The sequence below is a fragment of the Procambarus clarkii genome, chromosome 50, assembly GCF_040958095.1.
Source record: "Procambarus clarkii isolate CNS0578487 chromosome 50, FALCON_Pclarkii_2.0, whole genome shotgun sequence".
NCBI lineage: Eukaryota > Metazoa > Arthropoda > Malacostraca > Decapoda > Cambaridae > Procambarus > Procambarus clarkii.
Window position 1 is genome coordinate 24,686,243 of NC_091199.1, and position 19,365 is coordinate 24,705,607.

The 19,365-nt window shown below is 43.4% G+C and overlaps 1 protein-coding gene across 1 annotated transcript; it reads left to right on the forward strand.

The window, feature by feature from the left end:
- Positions 1 to 18,207: 18,207 nt before the first annotated feature.
- LOC138351708 (S-antigen protein-like) lies at positions 18,208 to 18,931 on the forward strand. The gene is made up of 2 exons (XM_069303729.1): positions 18,208 to 18,294; positions 18,425 to 18,931. Exons 1-2 carry the CDS (start codon positions 18,208 to 18,210, stop codon positions 18,929 to 18,931), a joined length of 594 nt encoding a protein of 197 aa, XP_069159830.1.
- The last annotated feature ends 434 nt before the right edge of the window (positions 18,932 to 19,365 follow it).

Consider the following 19,365-nt stretch of genomic DNA (forward strand, 5'->3'; position numbering starts at 1 on the left):
GGCTCCAATTCTTGCTAACACTTTCCAGGAACTTTGTGGAAACTTTAAATTGTTTCCTGGGTCTGCCCAGTGTTTCTCGCCTGCGCCCGGGATCGAACCCGGGACCACAGGATCACGTGTCCAGCGTGCTGTACGTACGGCCACCGGCCCTACCACTCAGCCACCAGCATTGTCTGTCTGTTTGTCTGTCTGTCTGTCTGTCTCTCTCTCGCTTTCTCTCTCTCTCTCTCTCTCTCTCTCTCTCTCTCTCTCTCTCTCTCTCTCGTTTCTCTCTCTCCTCTATATCTCCCCCTCTCTTTATCTTCGTTTATCTCTCTCTATCTCATCTTCTTCTCCTTTCTCTTTCACTCTCTCTTCTTTCACTCTTTTTTTCTTCTCTCTTATCTGTTCTCTCATTTTCCTTCTCCTCTCTCTCTCTCTCTCTCTCTCTCTCTCTCTCTCTCTCTCTCTCTCTCTCTCTCTCTCTCTCTCTCTCTCTCTCTCTCTCTCTCTCTCTCTCTCTCTCCCCCTCTCTCTCTCTCTCTCTCTCTCTCTCTCTCTCTCTCTCTCTCTCTCTCTCTCTCTCTCTCTCTCTCTCTCTCTCTCTCTCTCTCTCTCTCTCTCTCTCTCTCTCTCCCCCTCTCTCTCTCTCTCTCTCTCTCTCTCTCTCTCTCTCTCTCTCTCTCTCTCTCTCTCTCTCTCTCTCTCTCTCTCTCATCTTCTTCCCTCTCTTCTTTCTCTCTGTATCTCTCTCTCTCACACTCTCTCCTCTCTCAATCTCTCTTTTTCTTTTCTCTCTCTCTCTCTCGTTTTTCTCTCTCTTCTATCTCTCCCCCTCTCTATATCCTCTTCTTTTATCTCCCTCTATCTATTCTTCTTCTCCTTTCTCTTTTTTCTCTGTCTCTTTCTCTCTTCTTTTTCTCTTTTCTTCTCTCTTATCTGTTCTCTCACTTTCTTTGAGTTTGAAAGAAACGTTTCAAAGAAACGTTTCAAAGTTTCAAAGAAACTTTGCCCATTGCTTTTCGCCGGCGCCTGGGCGAAAAGTCGAACCCGAAACCACAGGATCACGTGCCACCGGAATTGTCTGTCTGTCTGTCTTTCTCTCTTTCTCTCTCTCTCTCTCTCTCTCTCTCTCTCTCTCTCTCTCTCTCTCTCTCACTCCTCTTTGTCTATTCTCTCTCTCTTCTCCCTTTCCCTATTTTTCTAATTGCAATTCAAATAATTATACCCAATAATTGCAATAATTAATAATTAGATTTAACGTTTTAAAAACCTTTCATTCGAAACGTTATATCATAACATTTAAAACACGTATTAATAAAACATTATGACCTCACGCTTAATACTCTTTTTTTTACAAATTCTCAAAACACGTGTATTTATTTATTAAAAAGTGCATAAAATAATGAAATGTTATTTTTAAAACGTTTAGAGAACGGGAAAATGATTGGTGGAAACCCCAGCAAGCACAACAAGGTGAGTACAACTAAGTGAGTACACCTGTATTTACTGTTTGTATCTGTAGAATCGAGGAATCTAATCTGAATTGACAATTTGTATCTGCACAAAAACTTTTCTGTGTTGTAAAATCACAGGTGTGTCAACACACACCTGTAGAGCATAGGTGTATCAACACACACACCTGTATAAGGATCCGACCCACCACCTCTCCAACAAAATTGAAACATATCGTATTTTTTTTACTTTTTTATTCTGTTTTTAAACTGTATTTTTATTATATTTTTTTAAAACTGTATTTTTATTTTATTTTTTTATTTGAACAGAATAGTACACTGAGAAGTACAAAATATATTACGAATAAAATATCATTACTTTACATTACATTATATGTATAGCTTGCCCCAGAGGACCTCTTAGGTTATGTTAGGGTGTGTTAGGTTATGTTAGGGTGTCTTAGGTTATGTTAGGGTGTGTTAGGTTATGTTAATGTGTGTTAGGTTAAGTTAGGGTGTGTTAGATTATGTTAGGGTGTTAGGTTATGTTATGGTGGGTTAGATTATGTTAGGGTGTTAGGTTACGTTAAGGTGTGTTTGAATCTGTTAGGTTACATTAGGGCGTGTTAGGGTGTTAGGTTACGTTAGGGTGTGTTAGGTTATGTTAGGGTGTTAGGTTATATTAGGGTGTGTTAGATTATGTTAGGGTGTGTTAGGTTATGTTAGGGTTTCTTAGAATCTGTTACGTTACATTAGGGCGTGTTAGGTTATGCTAGGATGTTATGTCATATTAGGGTGTGTTAGGTTATATTAGGGTGTTAGGTTATGTTAGAGTGTGTTTGGTTACATTAGGGTGTGTTAGGTTATGTTAGATAGTGTTAGGTTATGTTAGGGTGTTAGGTTGTTTTAGGGTGTGTTAGGTTACATTAGGGTGTGTTAGGTTCTGTTAAATTAAGATGTGTTAGGTTATATTATAGTGTTAGGTTATGCTAATGTGTGTTATGTTACGTTAGGGTGTGTTAGGTTATGTTAGGGTGTGTTACGTTATGTTAGGGTGTTAGGTTATGTTAGGGTGTTAGGTTACGTTAGGGTGTATTAGGTTATGTTTGGATGTTCAAGGTTATGTTATGGTGTATTAGATTATGTTAGGGTGTGTTAGGTTATGTTACGGAGTACAAGGTTATGTTAGGGTGTGTTAGATTATGTTAGGGTGCATTACATTACTTTAAGGTGTGTTGTGTGTGTTATGATACATTTAGGTTACGTTAGGGTGTATTAGGTTACGTTAGGGTGTATTAGGTTATTTTAGGGTGCGTTAGGTTACGTTAGGGTGTGTTAGGTTATGTTAGGGTGTATTATGTTACGTTAGGGTGTGTTACGTTATGTTAGGGTGTTTTAGGTTACGCTAGGGTGTATTAGGTTATGTTAGGGTGTGTAAGGTTATGTTAGGGTGCGTTATATTACCTTAGGGTCTGATAGGTTATGTTAGGGTGTGTTAAGTTATGTTAGGATGTGTGTTAGGTTATGTTATGGTGTGTTTAGTTGCATTAGGGTGTGTTGGGATACGTTAGGATGTGCTTGGTTATATTAGGGTGTGTTTGGTTTGGTTAGGGAGTACTAGGGTATGTTATGGTGTATTAGGTTTTGTTAGGGTGTGTTAGGTTATGTTAGGGGTGTGTTAGGATATGTAAGGGTGTGTTAGGTTAAGTCAGAGTGTTTAAGGCTATGTTATTTTGTGTTAGGTTACATTAGCACGCGTTTGATTATGTTAGGTTATGTGGTGTGAGGTGTTAGGTTATGTCAGGGTGTGTTAGGTGTGTTAGGATATATTTGGGTGTGTTATGTTATGTTAGGGTGTGTTAGGGTGTGTTAGGTTACGTTAGGGTCTGTTATGTTGTGTTAGGGTGTGTTACATTACATTAGGGTGTGTTTGGTTACGTTAGGGGGTATTAGGTTGCGTTAGGGTGTGTTAGGGTATGTTAATGTGTGTTAGGTTATGTAGGGTGTGTAAGATTATGTTAGGGTGTTAGGTTATATTAGGGTTTTATACATTATGTTAGGGTGTGTTAGGTTACGTTAGGACGTGTTAGGTTATATTAGGGTGTGTTAGGTTACGTTAGGCTGTGTTAAGTTACATATGGGCGTGTTAGGGTGTTAGGTTACGTTAGGGTGTGTTAGGTTATGTTAGGGTGTTAGGTTCTGTTAGGGTGTGTTAGATTATGTTAGTGTGTTAGGTTACGTTAGGGTGTGTTAGAATCTGTTAGGATGTGTTAGGTTATGTTAGGGTGCGTTTTGTTTCGTTAAGGTGTGTTTTAGGTTATTTTAGAGTGTATTAGGATACTTTAGCGTGTGTTAGGTTATATTAGGGTGCATTAGGTTATGTTAAGGTATGTTAGGTTCTGTTAAGGTGTGTTAGGTAACGTTAGGGTGTATTAGGTTATGTTAGGGCATGATAGATTATGTTAAGGAGTGTTTGGTTACGTTTGAGTGTGTTAGGTTACTTTAGGGTGTGTTCGGTTATGTTAGGGTTTGTTAGGTTTTGTTTGGGTGTTCTAGGTTAAGTTAGGGTGTGTTAGTTTACGTTAGGGTGTGTTAGGTTATATTAGGCAGTAGTAGTTTATGTTAGGGTGTGTTAGGGTATTTTAGGGTGTGTTAAGTAATGTTAGGGTGTGCTAGGTTATGTTTGGGTGTGTTAGGTTACATAAGGGTGTGTTAGGTTAAGTTAGGGCTTGTTAGGTTATGTTAGGGAGTACTAGGTTATGTTAGGGTGTGTTAGACTATGTTAGGGTGCGTTAGGTTACTTTAGGGTGCGTTGTGTGCGTTATGATACGTTAGGGTGTGCTAGGTTATGGTGTGATAGGTTATGTTTGGGTGTGGCAAGTTATCTTAAGTGAGTGCTATGTTATGTAAGGGTGTGTTAGGTTATGTTATGGTGTGTAAAGTTATATTAGGGTGTGTTTGGTTATGTTAGAGGTGTGTTAGGTTATGTTAGGGTGTGTTAGGATATCCTAGGGGTGTGTTAGGTTATGTTAGGGTGTGTTAGGATATCTTAGGGGGTTATTAGGTTATGGTTTTGTCTAACATGTTATGTTAGGGTGTGTTAGGTTACGTTAGAGTGTGTTATCTTGAGGTCATCTTGAGCTGATTTAGGGGCTTAGTGTCCCCGTGGCCCGGTCCTCGACCAGACCTCCACCCCCAGGAAGCAGCCCGTGACAACTGACTAACTCCCAGGTTCCTATTTTTTGCTAGGTAACAGAAGCATCAGGGTGAAGGAAACTTTGCCCATTGTTTCTCCCCGGTGCCCGGGATCGAACCCTGGAACCACAGGATCACGCGTTCACTGTTTGGTCCGCTCAGCCACCGGCTCCCTAACCGGTGTTAGGTTATGTTAGGGCATAATATGTTATGTTAGGATGTGTTAGGTTATGTTAGTGTTTGTTAGGTTATGTTAGGGTGAGCTTGGTTATGTTAGGGTGTTCAAGGTTACGTTAAGATGCTACGTTACGTTAAGTAGTACTTGGTTAGGTTAGGTCGTGTTATGTTACGTTAGGGGGTGTATTAGGTTATGTTAGGGTGTGTATGTTAGGGGATTTTAGGTTAAGTTAGGGTGTGTTAGGTTGGGTTGGGCTTGTTAGGTTGCGTTAGATTGTGTTCAGTTATGTTTCGGTGTACGAGGTTATGTTAGTGTGTGTGTTAGATTATGTTAGGGTGTGTGTTAGGTTATGTTAGGGTGTGTTAGGTTTTGTTAGGGTGTGTTAGGTAATGTTAAGGTGTGTTAGGTTATGTTAGGATATAATATGTCATGTTATGTTATGTTCTATAAGGTTATGTTAGGGTTTGTTAGCTGATGTTAGGGTGTTTTTTGGTTATGTTAGGGTGTTGTATGGTTATGTTAGGGTATATTACGTTATGTTAGGGTGTGTTATGTTATGTTACGGGGTGTATTAGGTTATGTTAGGGTGTGTAAGGTTATGTTAGGGTTTGATAGGGTATGTTAGGGTGTGTTAGGTCACGTTAGGGTGTGTTAGGTCACGTTAGGGTGTGTTATGTTATGGTGTGTTAGGTTATGTTAGGGTGTGTTAGGATACATTAGGGTGTGTTAGGTTATGATAGGGTGTGTTAGGTTACGTTAGGGTGTATTAGGTTATGTAAGTGTGTGTAAGGTTATGTTAGGATGCGTTAGGTTTTCTTAGGGTGTGTCAGGTTATGTGAGGGTGTGTTAAGTTATGTTAGGGTGTGTTAGGTAACTTTGAGGTGTGTTAGAATGTGTTATGTTATGTTAGGTTGTGTACTGTTACGTTAGCGTGTGCAAGGTTACGTTAGTGTGTGTTAGGTTGTGTTTTGTGTTAGGTTACGTTAGGGTGTGTTAGGTTATGTTCGGGTGTGTTAGGATATGTTAGGGTGTGTTTTGTTTCGTTAGGGTGTGTGTTAGGTTAGGTTAGGGTGTATTAGGTTATGTTAGGGCATGTTAGGCTATTTTTGGATGTGTTAGGTTATGTTAGGGTGCATTAGGTTATCTTAGGGTGTGTTAGGTTCTGTTAGAATGAGTTTGGTAACGTTGAAGTGTGTTAGAATCTGTTAGGATGTTTTAGGTTATGTTAGGGTGTGTTTGGTACGGTAGGGTGTGTGTTAGGTTAAGTTATGGTGCGTTAGTTTACATTAGGGCGTTTTGGGTTATGTTAGGATGTGCTTGATTATATTAGGGTGTGTTTGGTTATGTTAGGGAGTACTAGGTTATGTTATGGTGTATTAGGTTATGTTAGGGTGTGTTAGGTTATGTCACGGTATGTTAGGTTATATTATTGTGTGTTAGGGTGTGTTTGGTTACGTTAGGGTGTGTTAGGTTACGTTAGGGAGGGCTAGGTTATTTTAGGGTGTGTTAAGTTATATTAGAGTGTTTTAGGAAATGTTAGGGTGTGTGTGTGTTAGAATCTGTTACGATTTGTTAGGTGATGTTAGGGTGTGTTACGTTATGTAAGGTGTGTGTTAGGTTATGTTAAGGTGTGTTAGGTTACGTTTGCGTGTATTAGGTTATATTAGGATGTGTTAGGCTATGTTAGGGTGTGTTAGGTTATGTTAGGGTGTGTTAGGTTATGTTAGGGTGTGTTAGGTTATGTTAGGGTGTGATATGGTATCTTAGGGTATGTTAGTTTATGTTAGGGAGTGTTAGGTTATGTTACTATGTGTAAGGTTACGTTAGGATGTGTTAGGTTATGTTAGGGTGAGTTAGGTTACGTTTGGGTGTGTTAAGTTATGTTAGGGTGTGTTATGTTATATTAGAATGTGTTAGGTTATGTTAGGATGTGTTAGTGTCTGTTAGGATATGTTAGGTTAAGTTAGGGTGTGTTAGGTTAAGTTAGGGTGTTTTTGGTTAAGTTAGGATGTGTTAGGTTGCGGTACGGTGTTTTAGGTTAAGTTAGGGTGTGTTAGGTTAAGTTAGGGTTGTTAGGTTAAGTTAGGGTGTGTTAGGTTAAGTTAGGGTGTGTTAGGCTAAGTTAGGGTGTGTTTGGTGTGTAAATATACACAGAATTATATCTTTTCTATGCAACTTTAGGTTATCTTGGGTGGATTTCTTGCACCTTGTATATGCGTCTGGAAATATATGGCAGCTGCAGTGCCGCTGTGTAACTGAAGTGCCGATGAGCAACTGCGATGCTACTGAACAGCTGTAGTGCCGCTGAACAGCTGTAGTGCCGCTGAACAGCTGTAGTGCCGCTGAACAGCTGTAGTGCCGCTGAACAGCTGTAGTGCCGCTGAACAGCTGTAGTGCCGCTGAACAGCTGTAGTGCCGCTGAACAGCTGTGGTGCCGCTGAACAGCTGTAGTGCCGCTGAACAGCTGTAGTGCCGCTGAGCTTCTGCGGTGCCGCTCAGCAACTGCGGAGCCAATGAGCACCTCGGGTGCCGTTGTGCAGCTGGGGTGTCACTGTGCAGCTGCGTTTTCACTGAGCAGCTGGGGTGCCGGTGTTCAGCTGCGTTGCCGTTGAGCAACTGCAGTGCCGCTATTCAGCTGCGTTGCGGCTTAGCAGCTGCGTTGCCGCTGAGCAGGTGGCGTGCCGCTGGGCAGCTGCGTTGCCGGTGAGCAGGTGGCGTGCCGCTGGGCAGCTGCGTTGCCGCTGAGGTGGGGTCCCGCTGGGCAGCTGCGTTGCCGCTTAGCAGGTGGCGTGCAGCTGGGCAGGTGCATTACCGCTGAGTAACTGCGGTGTCGCTGAGCAGCTGGGGTGCCTCTGCGCAACTGCTATGCCGCTGAGCAGCTGGGGTGCCTCTGCGCAGCTGCTATGCCGCTGAGCAGCTGGGGTGCCTCTGCGCAACTGCTATGTCGCTGAGCAGCTGGGGTGCCGCTGCGCAGCTGCTTGGCCGCTGAACAGCTGGGGTGCCACTGTGCATCTGTGGTGCCGTTGTGCCGCTGCGATGCCACTGATCAGCTGGGGTGCGTCTGCGCAACTGCTATGTCACTGATCAGCTGGGGTGCGTCTGCGCAACTGCTATGTCACTGAGCAGCCGGGGCGCCGCTGTGCAGCAGCTTGGCCGCTGAACAGCTTGGGTGCCGTTGAGCAGCTGGGGTGCCACATTGCAGCTGGGGTGCCACTGTGTAGCTGCAGTGCCGCTGTGCACCTGCGATGCCGCTGATCAGATGGGGTGCCGGTGTGCAGCAGCTTGGCCGCTGAACAGCTTGGGTGCCGTTGAGCAGCTGGGGTGCCACATTGCAGCTGGGGTGCCACATTGCAGCTGGGGTGCCACATTGCAGCTGGGGTGCCACTGTGTAGCTGCGGAGTGCCGCTGTGCAGCTGCGGTGCGGTGGGGCAGGTGAGGTTGCCGCTTTGCAGCTGCCGTGCCGCTACGATTCTGTGGTGCTGCTGTGCCGCTGCAATGCTGCTGAGCAGCTGTGTTGCAGCCGCGACTCCGCTGAGCAGATGGGGGGTGCCGCTGTGTAGCTTCCGTGCCGCTGTGCAGCTGTGGTACCACTGTTTAGCAGCGGTTCCGCTGAACAACTACAGAGCCTCTGCGCAACTGCTGAGCAGCTGGAGTGCCGCTGAGCAGCTGTGCAGCTGGGGTGCCGTTGAGCAACTGAGGTGCCGCTGTGCAGCTGTGGTGCCGCTGTGCAGCTGTGGTGCCTCTGTGCAGGTGCGGTGCCGCTGAGGCCACTGAGCAGCTACACAAGAGTGACGAAGATAAGCAGATAATATGATAGTAGCGTGACCATAGAGATGAGTGATGAGCCCACGCACCACAGGTGCTGCGACACCTGTGTACCCGTACCTTGTTGAGCGAATGTTAACCACAGGTGCTTCGACACTTGTGTACAGCGTCCTGGTGGTGAACTGAAAAAAACAATTTCACTACCGTGTGATTGTCTATTGAACGTAGCCGTGGGTCGTAGTGGGTAAGTTACTCAAGCAGTGGATCGTAGTAAGTTACTCAAGCCGTGGGTCGTAGTGGGTAAGTTACTCAAGCAGTGGATCGTAGTAAGTTACTCAAGCCGTGGGTCGTAGTGGGTAAGTTACTCTTGTGCAGTTTGTCGTTTGTAAGACTGGGATGACCTGGTAGAGTACCAGGGACGGGTACAGTGTCGTATGTATCCTACTCCGGGTACAGTGTTGTATGTATCCTACTCCGGGTACAGTGTTGTATGTATCCTACTCCGGGTACAGTACAGTGTTGTATGTATCCTACTCCGGGTACAGTGTTGTATGTATCCTACTCCGGGTACAGTGTTGTATGTATCCTACTCCGGGTACAGTACAGTGTTGTATGTATCCTACTCCGGGTACAGTGTTGTATGTATCCTACTCCGGGTACAGTGTTGTATGTATCCTACTCCGGGTACAGTGTCGTATGTATCCTACTCCGGGTACAGTGTTGTATGTATCCTATTCCGGGTACAGTGTCGTATGTATCCTACTCCGGGTACAGTGTTGTATGTATCCTACTCCGGGTACAGTGTTGTATGTATCCTACTCCGGGTACAGTGTTGTATGTATCCTACTCCGGGTACAGTGTTGTATGTATCCTACTCCGGGTACAGTACAGTGTTGTATGTATCCTACTCCGGGTACAGTGTTGTATGTATCCTACTCCGGGTACAGTGTTGTATGTATCCTACTCCGGGTACAGTGTCGTATGTATCCTACTCCGGGTACAGTGTTGTATGTATCCTACTCCGGGTACAGTGTCGTATGTATCCTACTCCGGGTACAGTGTCGTATGTATCCTACTCCGGGTACAGTGTTGTATGTTTCCGACTGTCTCCCGCCCATATGGTCAGTGGATCAAGGCTGCTATGGCCCAAGTGAGTGAAAATATATAATGTATTCCCTCATGTATTCCAGGGCATACATTTAGGCTGTTGTTACATTGTGTGATCAGAGCGGACTCAATCACATTTTGATCAACGAAATCCTTACTTTTAACAGTGCATTTTGCCCCTCTGAAATCGATAGATGATCACATAAACTGGAACGTAAATACAATGCACTGGAGTCCTGGGCTGTACGAATAGTATTTGAATGTGATTTTGAACGTGAGGAAAGAGACTTACCAGTCTGACCGATGTAAACATATGCACACGCATTGCAAGGGATATAGTACACACAACCTGCTATAGACCAGGGCGAGTCCTAAATTAAAATGGACTTAATTGTGTTATTATTATTATTATTATTATTATTATTATTATTATTATTATTATTATTATTATTATTATTATTATTATTATTATTATTATTATTATTATCATTGAACTCTGGGTTAATATTCAGGTTTTTCAGGGCTTGGGCAAAATTTACTAGTCTATCAAAATATGGTAATACCAACGAGTTTTTATGTTCTGGTTTAGACTTGGGAGTTTATTTGTAGAACGTCCTTTTTGCCTAACCAAACACATCATCCACGACCGATTTTGGGTATTTTAACTTTTTCCCAATTTCAAATATTTTCTTTTTTTCTTCATCAAAAAATTCCTGGCTGCAAACTCTCAGGGCTCTGAGAAACATTTCTGAAAATACTGCCCGCTTAACCTGAACATGATGATTTCAGTAAAATTAAACACGCGAGCATAAACCTACCAATGTGTGTTTAGTAAAACTAAACACACATTGGTAGGTTTCTTATACACTGAATTTGAAACTCCTACCGATTCTATGAATCATGAGGTCTAAAAAAGGCAGAACACCGTTATCTTCATTCTCAATTGTAAATTTAATTGACGAAACCAACGACGAATGATTAAGCAATCAGTTTGTTCTTGGCTAACCGGCCTCAGGCACAAAACATCGTAAACGTACCTATACCACACCAAACTCGAGGGTAAAATCCTAGGTAAGATATTCGTTTCAAAACACTCCATATACAAATTGCTCAAAACAGGTGAAAGGGGATTACCTATCGCTATGCCAAATGTCTGTTTAGGAAAAATTGAACTCATAAAATTGTGCATTAAAGATAGTTATTTCAGCTTTAGTGATTCATTTTATAAACAAAGATTTGGAACCCCCACCAATAGTTGCGTTTGTAAGGACCCTCGACATTGAGAAGACGATGCATATGTAGCATGCAGGGAATCCTTGTAGGGCACCTTGTAGAGTTTGCAGCCAGGGAGCCGGTCGGCCGAGCGGACAGCACGCTGGGCTTGTGATCCTGTGGTCCTGGGTTCGATCCCAGGCGCCGGCAAGAAACAATGGGCAGAGTTTCTTTCACCCTATGCCCCTGTTACCTAGCAGTAAAATAGGTACCTGGGTGTTAGTCATCTGTCACGGGCTGCTTCCTGGGGGTGGAGGCCTGGTCGAGGACCGGGCCGCGGGGACACTAAAAAGCCCCGAAATCATCTCAAGATAATCACCCGCAAACACACGTATTATCTTCTCCTACCACCCCCATTATTTTGTGTGTTTTGTCTTTCTATTTTATTTAAAGCTTCATTACACAAAAAGGGTTGCACCATTGGTTACATGCAAAGGTACAAGACTACTTGTCACAGGTTGTAGAGTGTCTCCAGCGCCTCAGTTGGTTATCTTGAGGTTATCTTGAGTTGATTTCGGGGCTTTAGTGTCCCCGCGGCCCGGTCCTTGACCAGGCCTCCACCCCCAGGAAGCAGCCCGTGACAGCTGACTAACACCCAGGTACCTATTTTACTGCTAGGTAACAGGGGCATTCAGGGTGAAAGAAACTTTGCCCATTTGTTTCTGCCTCGTGCGGGAATCGAACCCGCGCCACAGAATTACGAGTCCTGCGCGCTATCCACCAGGCTACGAGGCCCCTAAACGGTGGGCAGGAACCGTGGATGCAGGGCGCATATCTTCTCTGGAACGCTACACCAAGGCGCTGAAAGAGGAATCTGGCGACTCTATGGTCGCTAGTGTTTCCATTAGCTTAGATCCCAGCTCCTTCAAAACACTAGCAGCACTTTTACCCCAGGCACCAAGTGTCTCTGAAGCAATGGAGGAAACATTTGTTGTGGTGATCAAGGTCTCTATTTACAAGACTTTAATGAACCTGGCCTGGTGACGGGTTGTACACCTGGCCTGGTGACGGGTTGTACACCTGGCCTGGTGACGGGTTGTACACCTGGCCTGGTGACGGGTTGTATACCTGGCCTGGTGACGGGTTGTACACCTGGCCTGGTGAGGAGTTGTACACCTGGCCTGGTGACATGTTGTACACAATGTTTAGCACTCCAATAAACAACATGAAGGTGGAAGATCCAGACAATTTCTTTATGCGGGATATTCAAACCCCTGTAAATATAACTGATATAAACACGAGCGCACTAAATTTTGAAAAAGAAATTGAAAACATGCCCATGCACTCGGCCCCAGGTCCATACTCATGGAATTCAATATTTATAAAGAAATGCAAAGTGCCGGTAGCACAGGCACTCAGTATAGTGTGGAGGAAGAGCTTGGACACGGGGAAGATACCAGATGCACTTAAAGTAGCAGACATAGCCCCTCTACACAAGGGAGGGAGCAAAGCATTGGCAAAAAATTATAGACCAGTTGCACTAACATCGCACATCATAAAAGTATTTGAGAGAGTGATTAGGAGTCAGGTCACTAATTTCATGGAGACCAATGACCTTCACAACCCAGGCCAACATGGATTTCGAGCGGGAAGATCGTGCCTCTCACAGCTACTTGAGCACTACGACAAAGTCACTGAGGCATTAGAAGAAAAACAGAATGCTGATGTGATATACACGGACTTCGCAGAGGATTTCGATAAATGTGACCATGGCGTGATAGCACACAAAATGAAGTCAATGGGAATAACCGGTAAAGTAGGACGCTGGATACTCAGTTTTCTGTCAAACAGGACTCAGCGAGTAACGGTCAACCATATAAAATCTAGTCCAAGTGCAGTGAAAAGCTCTGTACCTCAGGGTACAGTCCTTGCACCGCTGCTTTTCCTTATTCTCATATCAGATATAGACAAAAATAAAAGTCACAGCTTCGTATCATCCTTTGCAGATGACACAAAAATCAGTATGAAAATTACCTCGGCTAAGGACATTGAAAAACTTCAAGCTGATATTAATAAAGTTTTCGACTGGGCATCAGAAAATAACATGATGTTTAACAGTGATAAATTCCAGGTACTCAGGTACGGTAAAAATGAGGACCTTAATCATAATACAGAGTACAAAACACAATCAAATGTACCCATAGTAGAAAAACAGCATGTAAAGGATTTGGGAATAATAATGTCTGACGACCTAACGTTTAAGGAGCATAACCAAGCAAATATTGCGACAGCCAGAAAAATGATAGGATGGATTACGAGAACTTTAAAATCCAGGGATCCCATCACAATGGTTGTACTCTTCAAGTCACTTGTGTTGTCCCGTCTTGAGTACTGCTCAGTACTCACTTCCCCCTTCAGAGCAGGAGAGATTGATGAAATAGAGGGAATACAGAGAACATATACGGCACGCATAGACGCAATAAAGCACCTAAATTATTGGGATCGTCTCAAAGCCCTCCAAATGTACTCACTAGACGAGAGAGATATCAAATAATATACACCTTGAAGATACTGGAGGGCCAAATACCAAATCTACACAGTAAAATAACAACGTACTGGAGTGAACGATATGGAAGAAAATGTTGAATAGAACCAGTGAAGAACAGAGGTGCCATAAGCACAATCAGAGAACACTGTATAAACATCAGAGGTCCGCGGTTGTTCAACGTCCTCCCAGCAAGCATAAGAAATATTGCCGGAACAACCGTGGACATTTTCAAGAGGAAACTAGATTTATTCCTCCAAGGAGTGCCGGACCAACCGGGCTGTGGTGGGAATGTGGGCCTGCGGGCCGCTCCAAGCAACAGCCTAGTGGACCAAACTCTCACAAGTCAAGCCTGGCCTCGGGCCGGGCTTGGGGAGTAGAAGAACTCCCAGATCCCCATCAACCAGGTAACACCTGTGTTGGTGACGAGTTGTACACCTGGCCTGGTGACGAGTTGTACACCTGGCCTGGTGACGAGTTGTACACATGGCCTGGTGACGGGTTGTACACCTGGCCTGGGGACGGGTTGTACACCTGGCCTGGTGACGGGTTGTACACCTGGCCTGGGCTGGCCCGCAGGCCCACATGTCCACCGCAGCACGTTTGGTCCGGCACTGCTTGAAGAAAACATTCTAGTTTTCCTTTGAAGATGTCCACGGTTGTTTCGGCATTTATTTCTTATGCTCGCTGGGAGGATGTTGAATAACCGCGGACCTCTGATGTTGATGCAGTGTTCTCTGATTGTGCCTATGGCACCCCTGCTCTTCACTGGTTGTATTCTGCATTTTCTTCCATATCGTTCACTCCAGTACGTTGTTACTTTACTGTGTAGAGTTGGGACCTGGCCCTCCAGTATTTTACACGTATATATTATTTGAAATCTTTCCCTGTCATTTCCTTTCTAGGAGTACATTGGGAGAGCTCTGAGACGATGTCAATACTTCATGTGCTTTATTGCGTCTATGTATGACTTATATGTTCTCTGAATTACCTCTATTTCTGCAATCTCTTCTGCTCTGAAGGGGGAAGTTACCCTCTGAAGGGGTACTGACCAGTACTGAAGATGGAACAGCACAAATGATTTGAAGAGCACAACCACTGTGATGGGATCCTTGGATTTGAAGGTTCTTATAATCCATCCAATCATTTTTCTGGCTGACATAATGTTTGCTTAGTGGTTCTCCTTAAACGTGTTGTGCTCTTTAGGTCACCAGACATCATTTTTCCCAGAACCTTCACATGCTTCTTTTCTACTATGGGCACATTTGATTCTGTTTTAATAATATAATTTACTGTGGACAGGAAACCAGAGTGTTTTCATACACGTTAGGCTTTAATCGAGGACCCCCCTCCAGGGTCGGTCAAGGGTTACTCCCTTGACCCTGCCCAGGATGCCACCCCCCCCCTCCCCCCACAACAAGCTGACTAACTCCTGAGTACCTAATCACTGTTAGGTGAACAAAGGCATTAGGTGAAAGGGAATGTGCCCAACCATTTGTGTCCTGCCCGGGATTTGAACCCGGAATTACCCTGTAGTATGTTTAAGGTCCTCATTTTTACTGTAGTTTTTCAATGTCTTCAACAGAGATAATTTTCATGCTGATTTTTGTGGCATCTGAAAAGGATGATATTTAGCTGTAACTTGTATTTTTGCCTATATTCGATATGAGAATAAGGAACAGCAGTGGTGCACGAGCTGTACCTTGAGGTGCAGAGCTTTTAACTGCGCTTAGACTTGATTTTTTTGGTTGACTGTTATTCTTTGTGTTCTGTTCGACAGAAAACTGAGTATCCAGCGTCCTACTCTACCAGTGGTTCCCATTGACTTCATTTTGTGTGCTATCACGCCATGGTCACATTCTCGAATGACTTTGCGAAGTCCGTGAATACCACATCAGCATTTTGTGTTTCTTTTAATGCCTCAGTGACTGTCAAAGTGGTCAAGTAGCTGTGAGAGGCATGATCTTCGCGCTCTAAATCCATGTTGGCCTGGGTTGTGGAGATCATTGGTCTCCATGAAACTGGTGACCTGACTTCTGATCACTCTCTCAAATACTTTTCTTATGTGGGTCTATAATTCTTTGCTCCCTACCTTGTGTAGAGGAGCTATGTCTGCTGATTTAGCGCATCTGGTATCACCCTCATGTCCAAGCTTTTCCTCCATACTATACTAAGTGCTTGTGCTCCTGGCATTTTGCATTTCTTTATAAATATTGAATTCCATTAGTCTGGAATGAGTGCATAGGCATGTTGTTAATTTCTCTTTCAAAATCTGCTACGCTCGTGTTGATATCAGTTATATTTTCTTGAGTATACATATCATACATAAAGAAGTTATCCGGATCTTCCACTTTCATGCTGTTTCTTGAAATGCTAAACATGTCCTCATACTGCTTTTTTACGATTTCAGTAATTTCTTTGTCCTCCTCTGTGTATGAACCTTCATTTGTACGAACACTGTACAATACTGGCAGCGGTTTTTACTTTAGATTTCACATGTGTGATGAAATCGGATTTCGGGTGCATCCGAAAATTTGGTTTTAATACACTTACACGTATATATTGAGCCTTTCCTTCACTTTCATTCAAGCACTACTGCATAGTAATAAGTTTCTCAACTGCTACTAAATTTAATAGTGTATTTCCATCCATTGGTACATCCCTGGCTAATTAAATTCCAGAGCCATAACCAATGTTAAATTAATACCTACCTTACTGGCACCTGCCCTGCGTCTCTGTACCTAACTGCCCTTGATTCCTCTGACGGTAATGATATAATCCTCTCACTAATTCCACCTGAGATACAAGCCTTAATGTACAAAAAAGCTTCAAGATGTTTAGCTCCGTCATGGTCTTTGCTCTACATGAAATCATTTGAGTATCGAATCTTCCTGATATTCTAAAAAAAAAAGGCTCGAGTGATCTCTGTCCATAAAAATGGTTTTCTCACTGAAATCAATAATTTTAGACCTATATCAATCCTTCCATCCTTGTCCAAAATATTTGAAAAAGCTTATAGGGTTATGTATAGTTCTACTCCTATCTACCAAAACATAATTACTTAGTCCTTGCCAACATGCTTTCTGACCAAAAAAACACCCATTACGCACTAACTGGTATGCTTGACTTCATACATGCAACCTTGACAAAAATGAGTACCTCGTAGTTTTTTTTTTTTTACCTTCTTAAGGCTTTTGACACCGTTAATTTAACCACAGTTCTTTTTAAGCTACAACGCTATGGAGTCAAAGGTCACTCCCTCCATTACCTGTAATCTCAGTTCAGTGACAGATTCCAGTATGTCTCTGTGAATGATGCTACTACTTCCACCCTTCCACATAGGAGTTCCACACAACAGTATACTTGGTACTCTCCTCTTTTTTATTTGCGTCAATGACCTTCCAAATAGCTCTCAACACCTGAAGCCACTGCAGTTAGCTGATAACACAACCTTTATTTTCTCCAATCATAATCATTTCATTAAAATTGACACTGAATACTGAAATAAAGAAGTCCATACTTTTTAACTGCTAACAAACTCATCTTTAACATTGATAAAACCTTCTATTTTATGTTTGGTAATATGTCCACCAATCACATTAACCGAAGACACCACATTCGAATCTTATATCAGTTGTAATCTTAACCGCACTGGAATTAGAAGTAGCTGTAGAGAGCGTGCCCATGCATTCTGCACTAGACCTGGAGTCCTGGAATTCTATGTTCTCTAGAACTACTAAAATCCTCTATCACAAGCCCTAAACATCATATGGAAAGGAGCCTAGATGCTGGTGTTATACCTGATACTTACATACTGGAGATAGCCCCACGTCACAAAGGAGGTAGTAGAGCAGTTGCAAAGCATTATAGACCAACAGCTATAACATCACACAACATGAAAGTCCTTAAAAGATGGCTAAAAAGTAAGATCACAAAACACATGGATCACAGTCTTTATGACCCTGGACACATGGATCACATTCTTCATGACCCTGGACACATGGATCACATTCTTCATGACCCTGGACACATGGATCACATTCTACACGACCCCTGACACATGGATCACATTCTTCATGACCCTGGACACATGGATCAGTGTCTTCATGACCCTGGACACATAGGTCACATTCTTCATGACCCTGGACACATGGATCAGTGTCTTCATGACCCTGGACACATGGATCAGTGTCTTCATGACCCTGGACACATAGGTCACATTCTTCATGACCCTGGACACATGGATCAGTGTCTTCATGACCCTGGACACATGGATCAGTGTCTTCATGACCCTGGACATAGGGATCACAGAGTCTTCATGACCCTAGACACAAGGATCACAATGTCTTTATGACACCGGACACATGGATCACAAAGTCTTCATGACACTGGACACATGGATCACAGTCTTCATGACACTGGACACATGAATCACAGTCTTCATGACACTGGACACATGAATCACAGTCTTCATAACACTGGACACATGAATCACAGAGACTTCATGACTCTGGAAACCTGGATCACTCTGTCTTCATGACACTGGACACATGGATCACAGAGACTTCATGACCTTGGACACATGGATCACAGTCTTCATGACCTTGGACACATAAATCACAGTCTTCATGACACTGGACACATAAATCACAGTCTTCATGACACTGGACACATGGATCACAGTCTTCATGACCTTGGACACATAAATCACAGTCTTCATGACACTGGACACATGGATCACAGAGACTTCATGACTCTGTGACCACTATGACATGGCCGTTAAGGCCATGGAAGACAACCAAAAAGCTCTTTATATTTATAGATTTCACAAAATGCGCACAAAAGGAATTAATGGCCAAGTAGGTAAATGAAACTTTAACTTCAACGTGAACAGAACCCCGGGCGTAATGGTCAACAGTCCCCCGGGCGTAATGGTCAACAGTACCCTGAGTGTAATGGTCAACAGTCCCCGGGCGTAATGGTCAACAGTTCCCTGGGCATAATGGTCAACAGAACCCTGAGTGTAATGGTCAACAGAACCCTGAGTGTAATGGTCAACAGAACCCTGAGTGTAATGGTCTACAGTTACCGGAGTGTAATGGTCAACAGTACCCGGAGTGTAATGGTCAACAGTACCTGGAGTGTAATGGTCAACAGTACCCGGAGTGTAATGGTCAACAGAACCCTGAGTGTAATGGTCAACAGTACCCTGAGTGTAATGGTCAACAGAACCCTGAGTGTAATGGTCAACAGTACCCTGAGTGTAATGGTCAACAGAACCCTGAGTGTAATGGTCAACAGAACCCTGAGTGTAATGGTCTACAGTTACCGGAGTGTAATGGTCTACAGTTACCGGAGTGTAATGGTCTACAGTTACCGGAGTGTAATGGTCAACAGTACCCGGAGTGTAATGGTCTACAGTACCCGGAGCGTAATGGTCAACAGAACCCTGAGCGTAATGGTCAACAGAACCCTGAGTGTAATGGTCAACAGTAAAATCCGAATTATTCACCATAAAAAGCTCAGTTCCCCAAGATATAGTGCTTGCTCAGGTAGTTTTCCTCCTCCTCATATAAGACAAATATACACAAACTATGGTAATGTATCATTCTTTACTGACGACACTGAGATTTTCATGCAAGTAGACACTATAGAGGACACAGCAGACCTCCAGTCTGATGTTCTTCAAGTCTTTCAACGGGGCACAGAAAATAACATGATGTTTAATGTGGCTAAGTTGAAGTTACTCCGTAATTTTCAGTAATCGTGTGCGAAAACCTAATCTTTCAAGAGCACAACACAATAGCTGCCACAACTGCAAGAAAAATGACAGGTTGGATAACATGTACCTTTCAAATATTAGATGCCAGATCAATGATGATGATACTTTTTAAGACGCTAGTGCTCTCTAGAGTGATATACTATTGCAC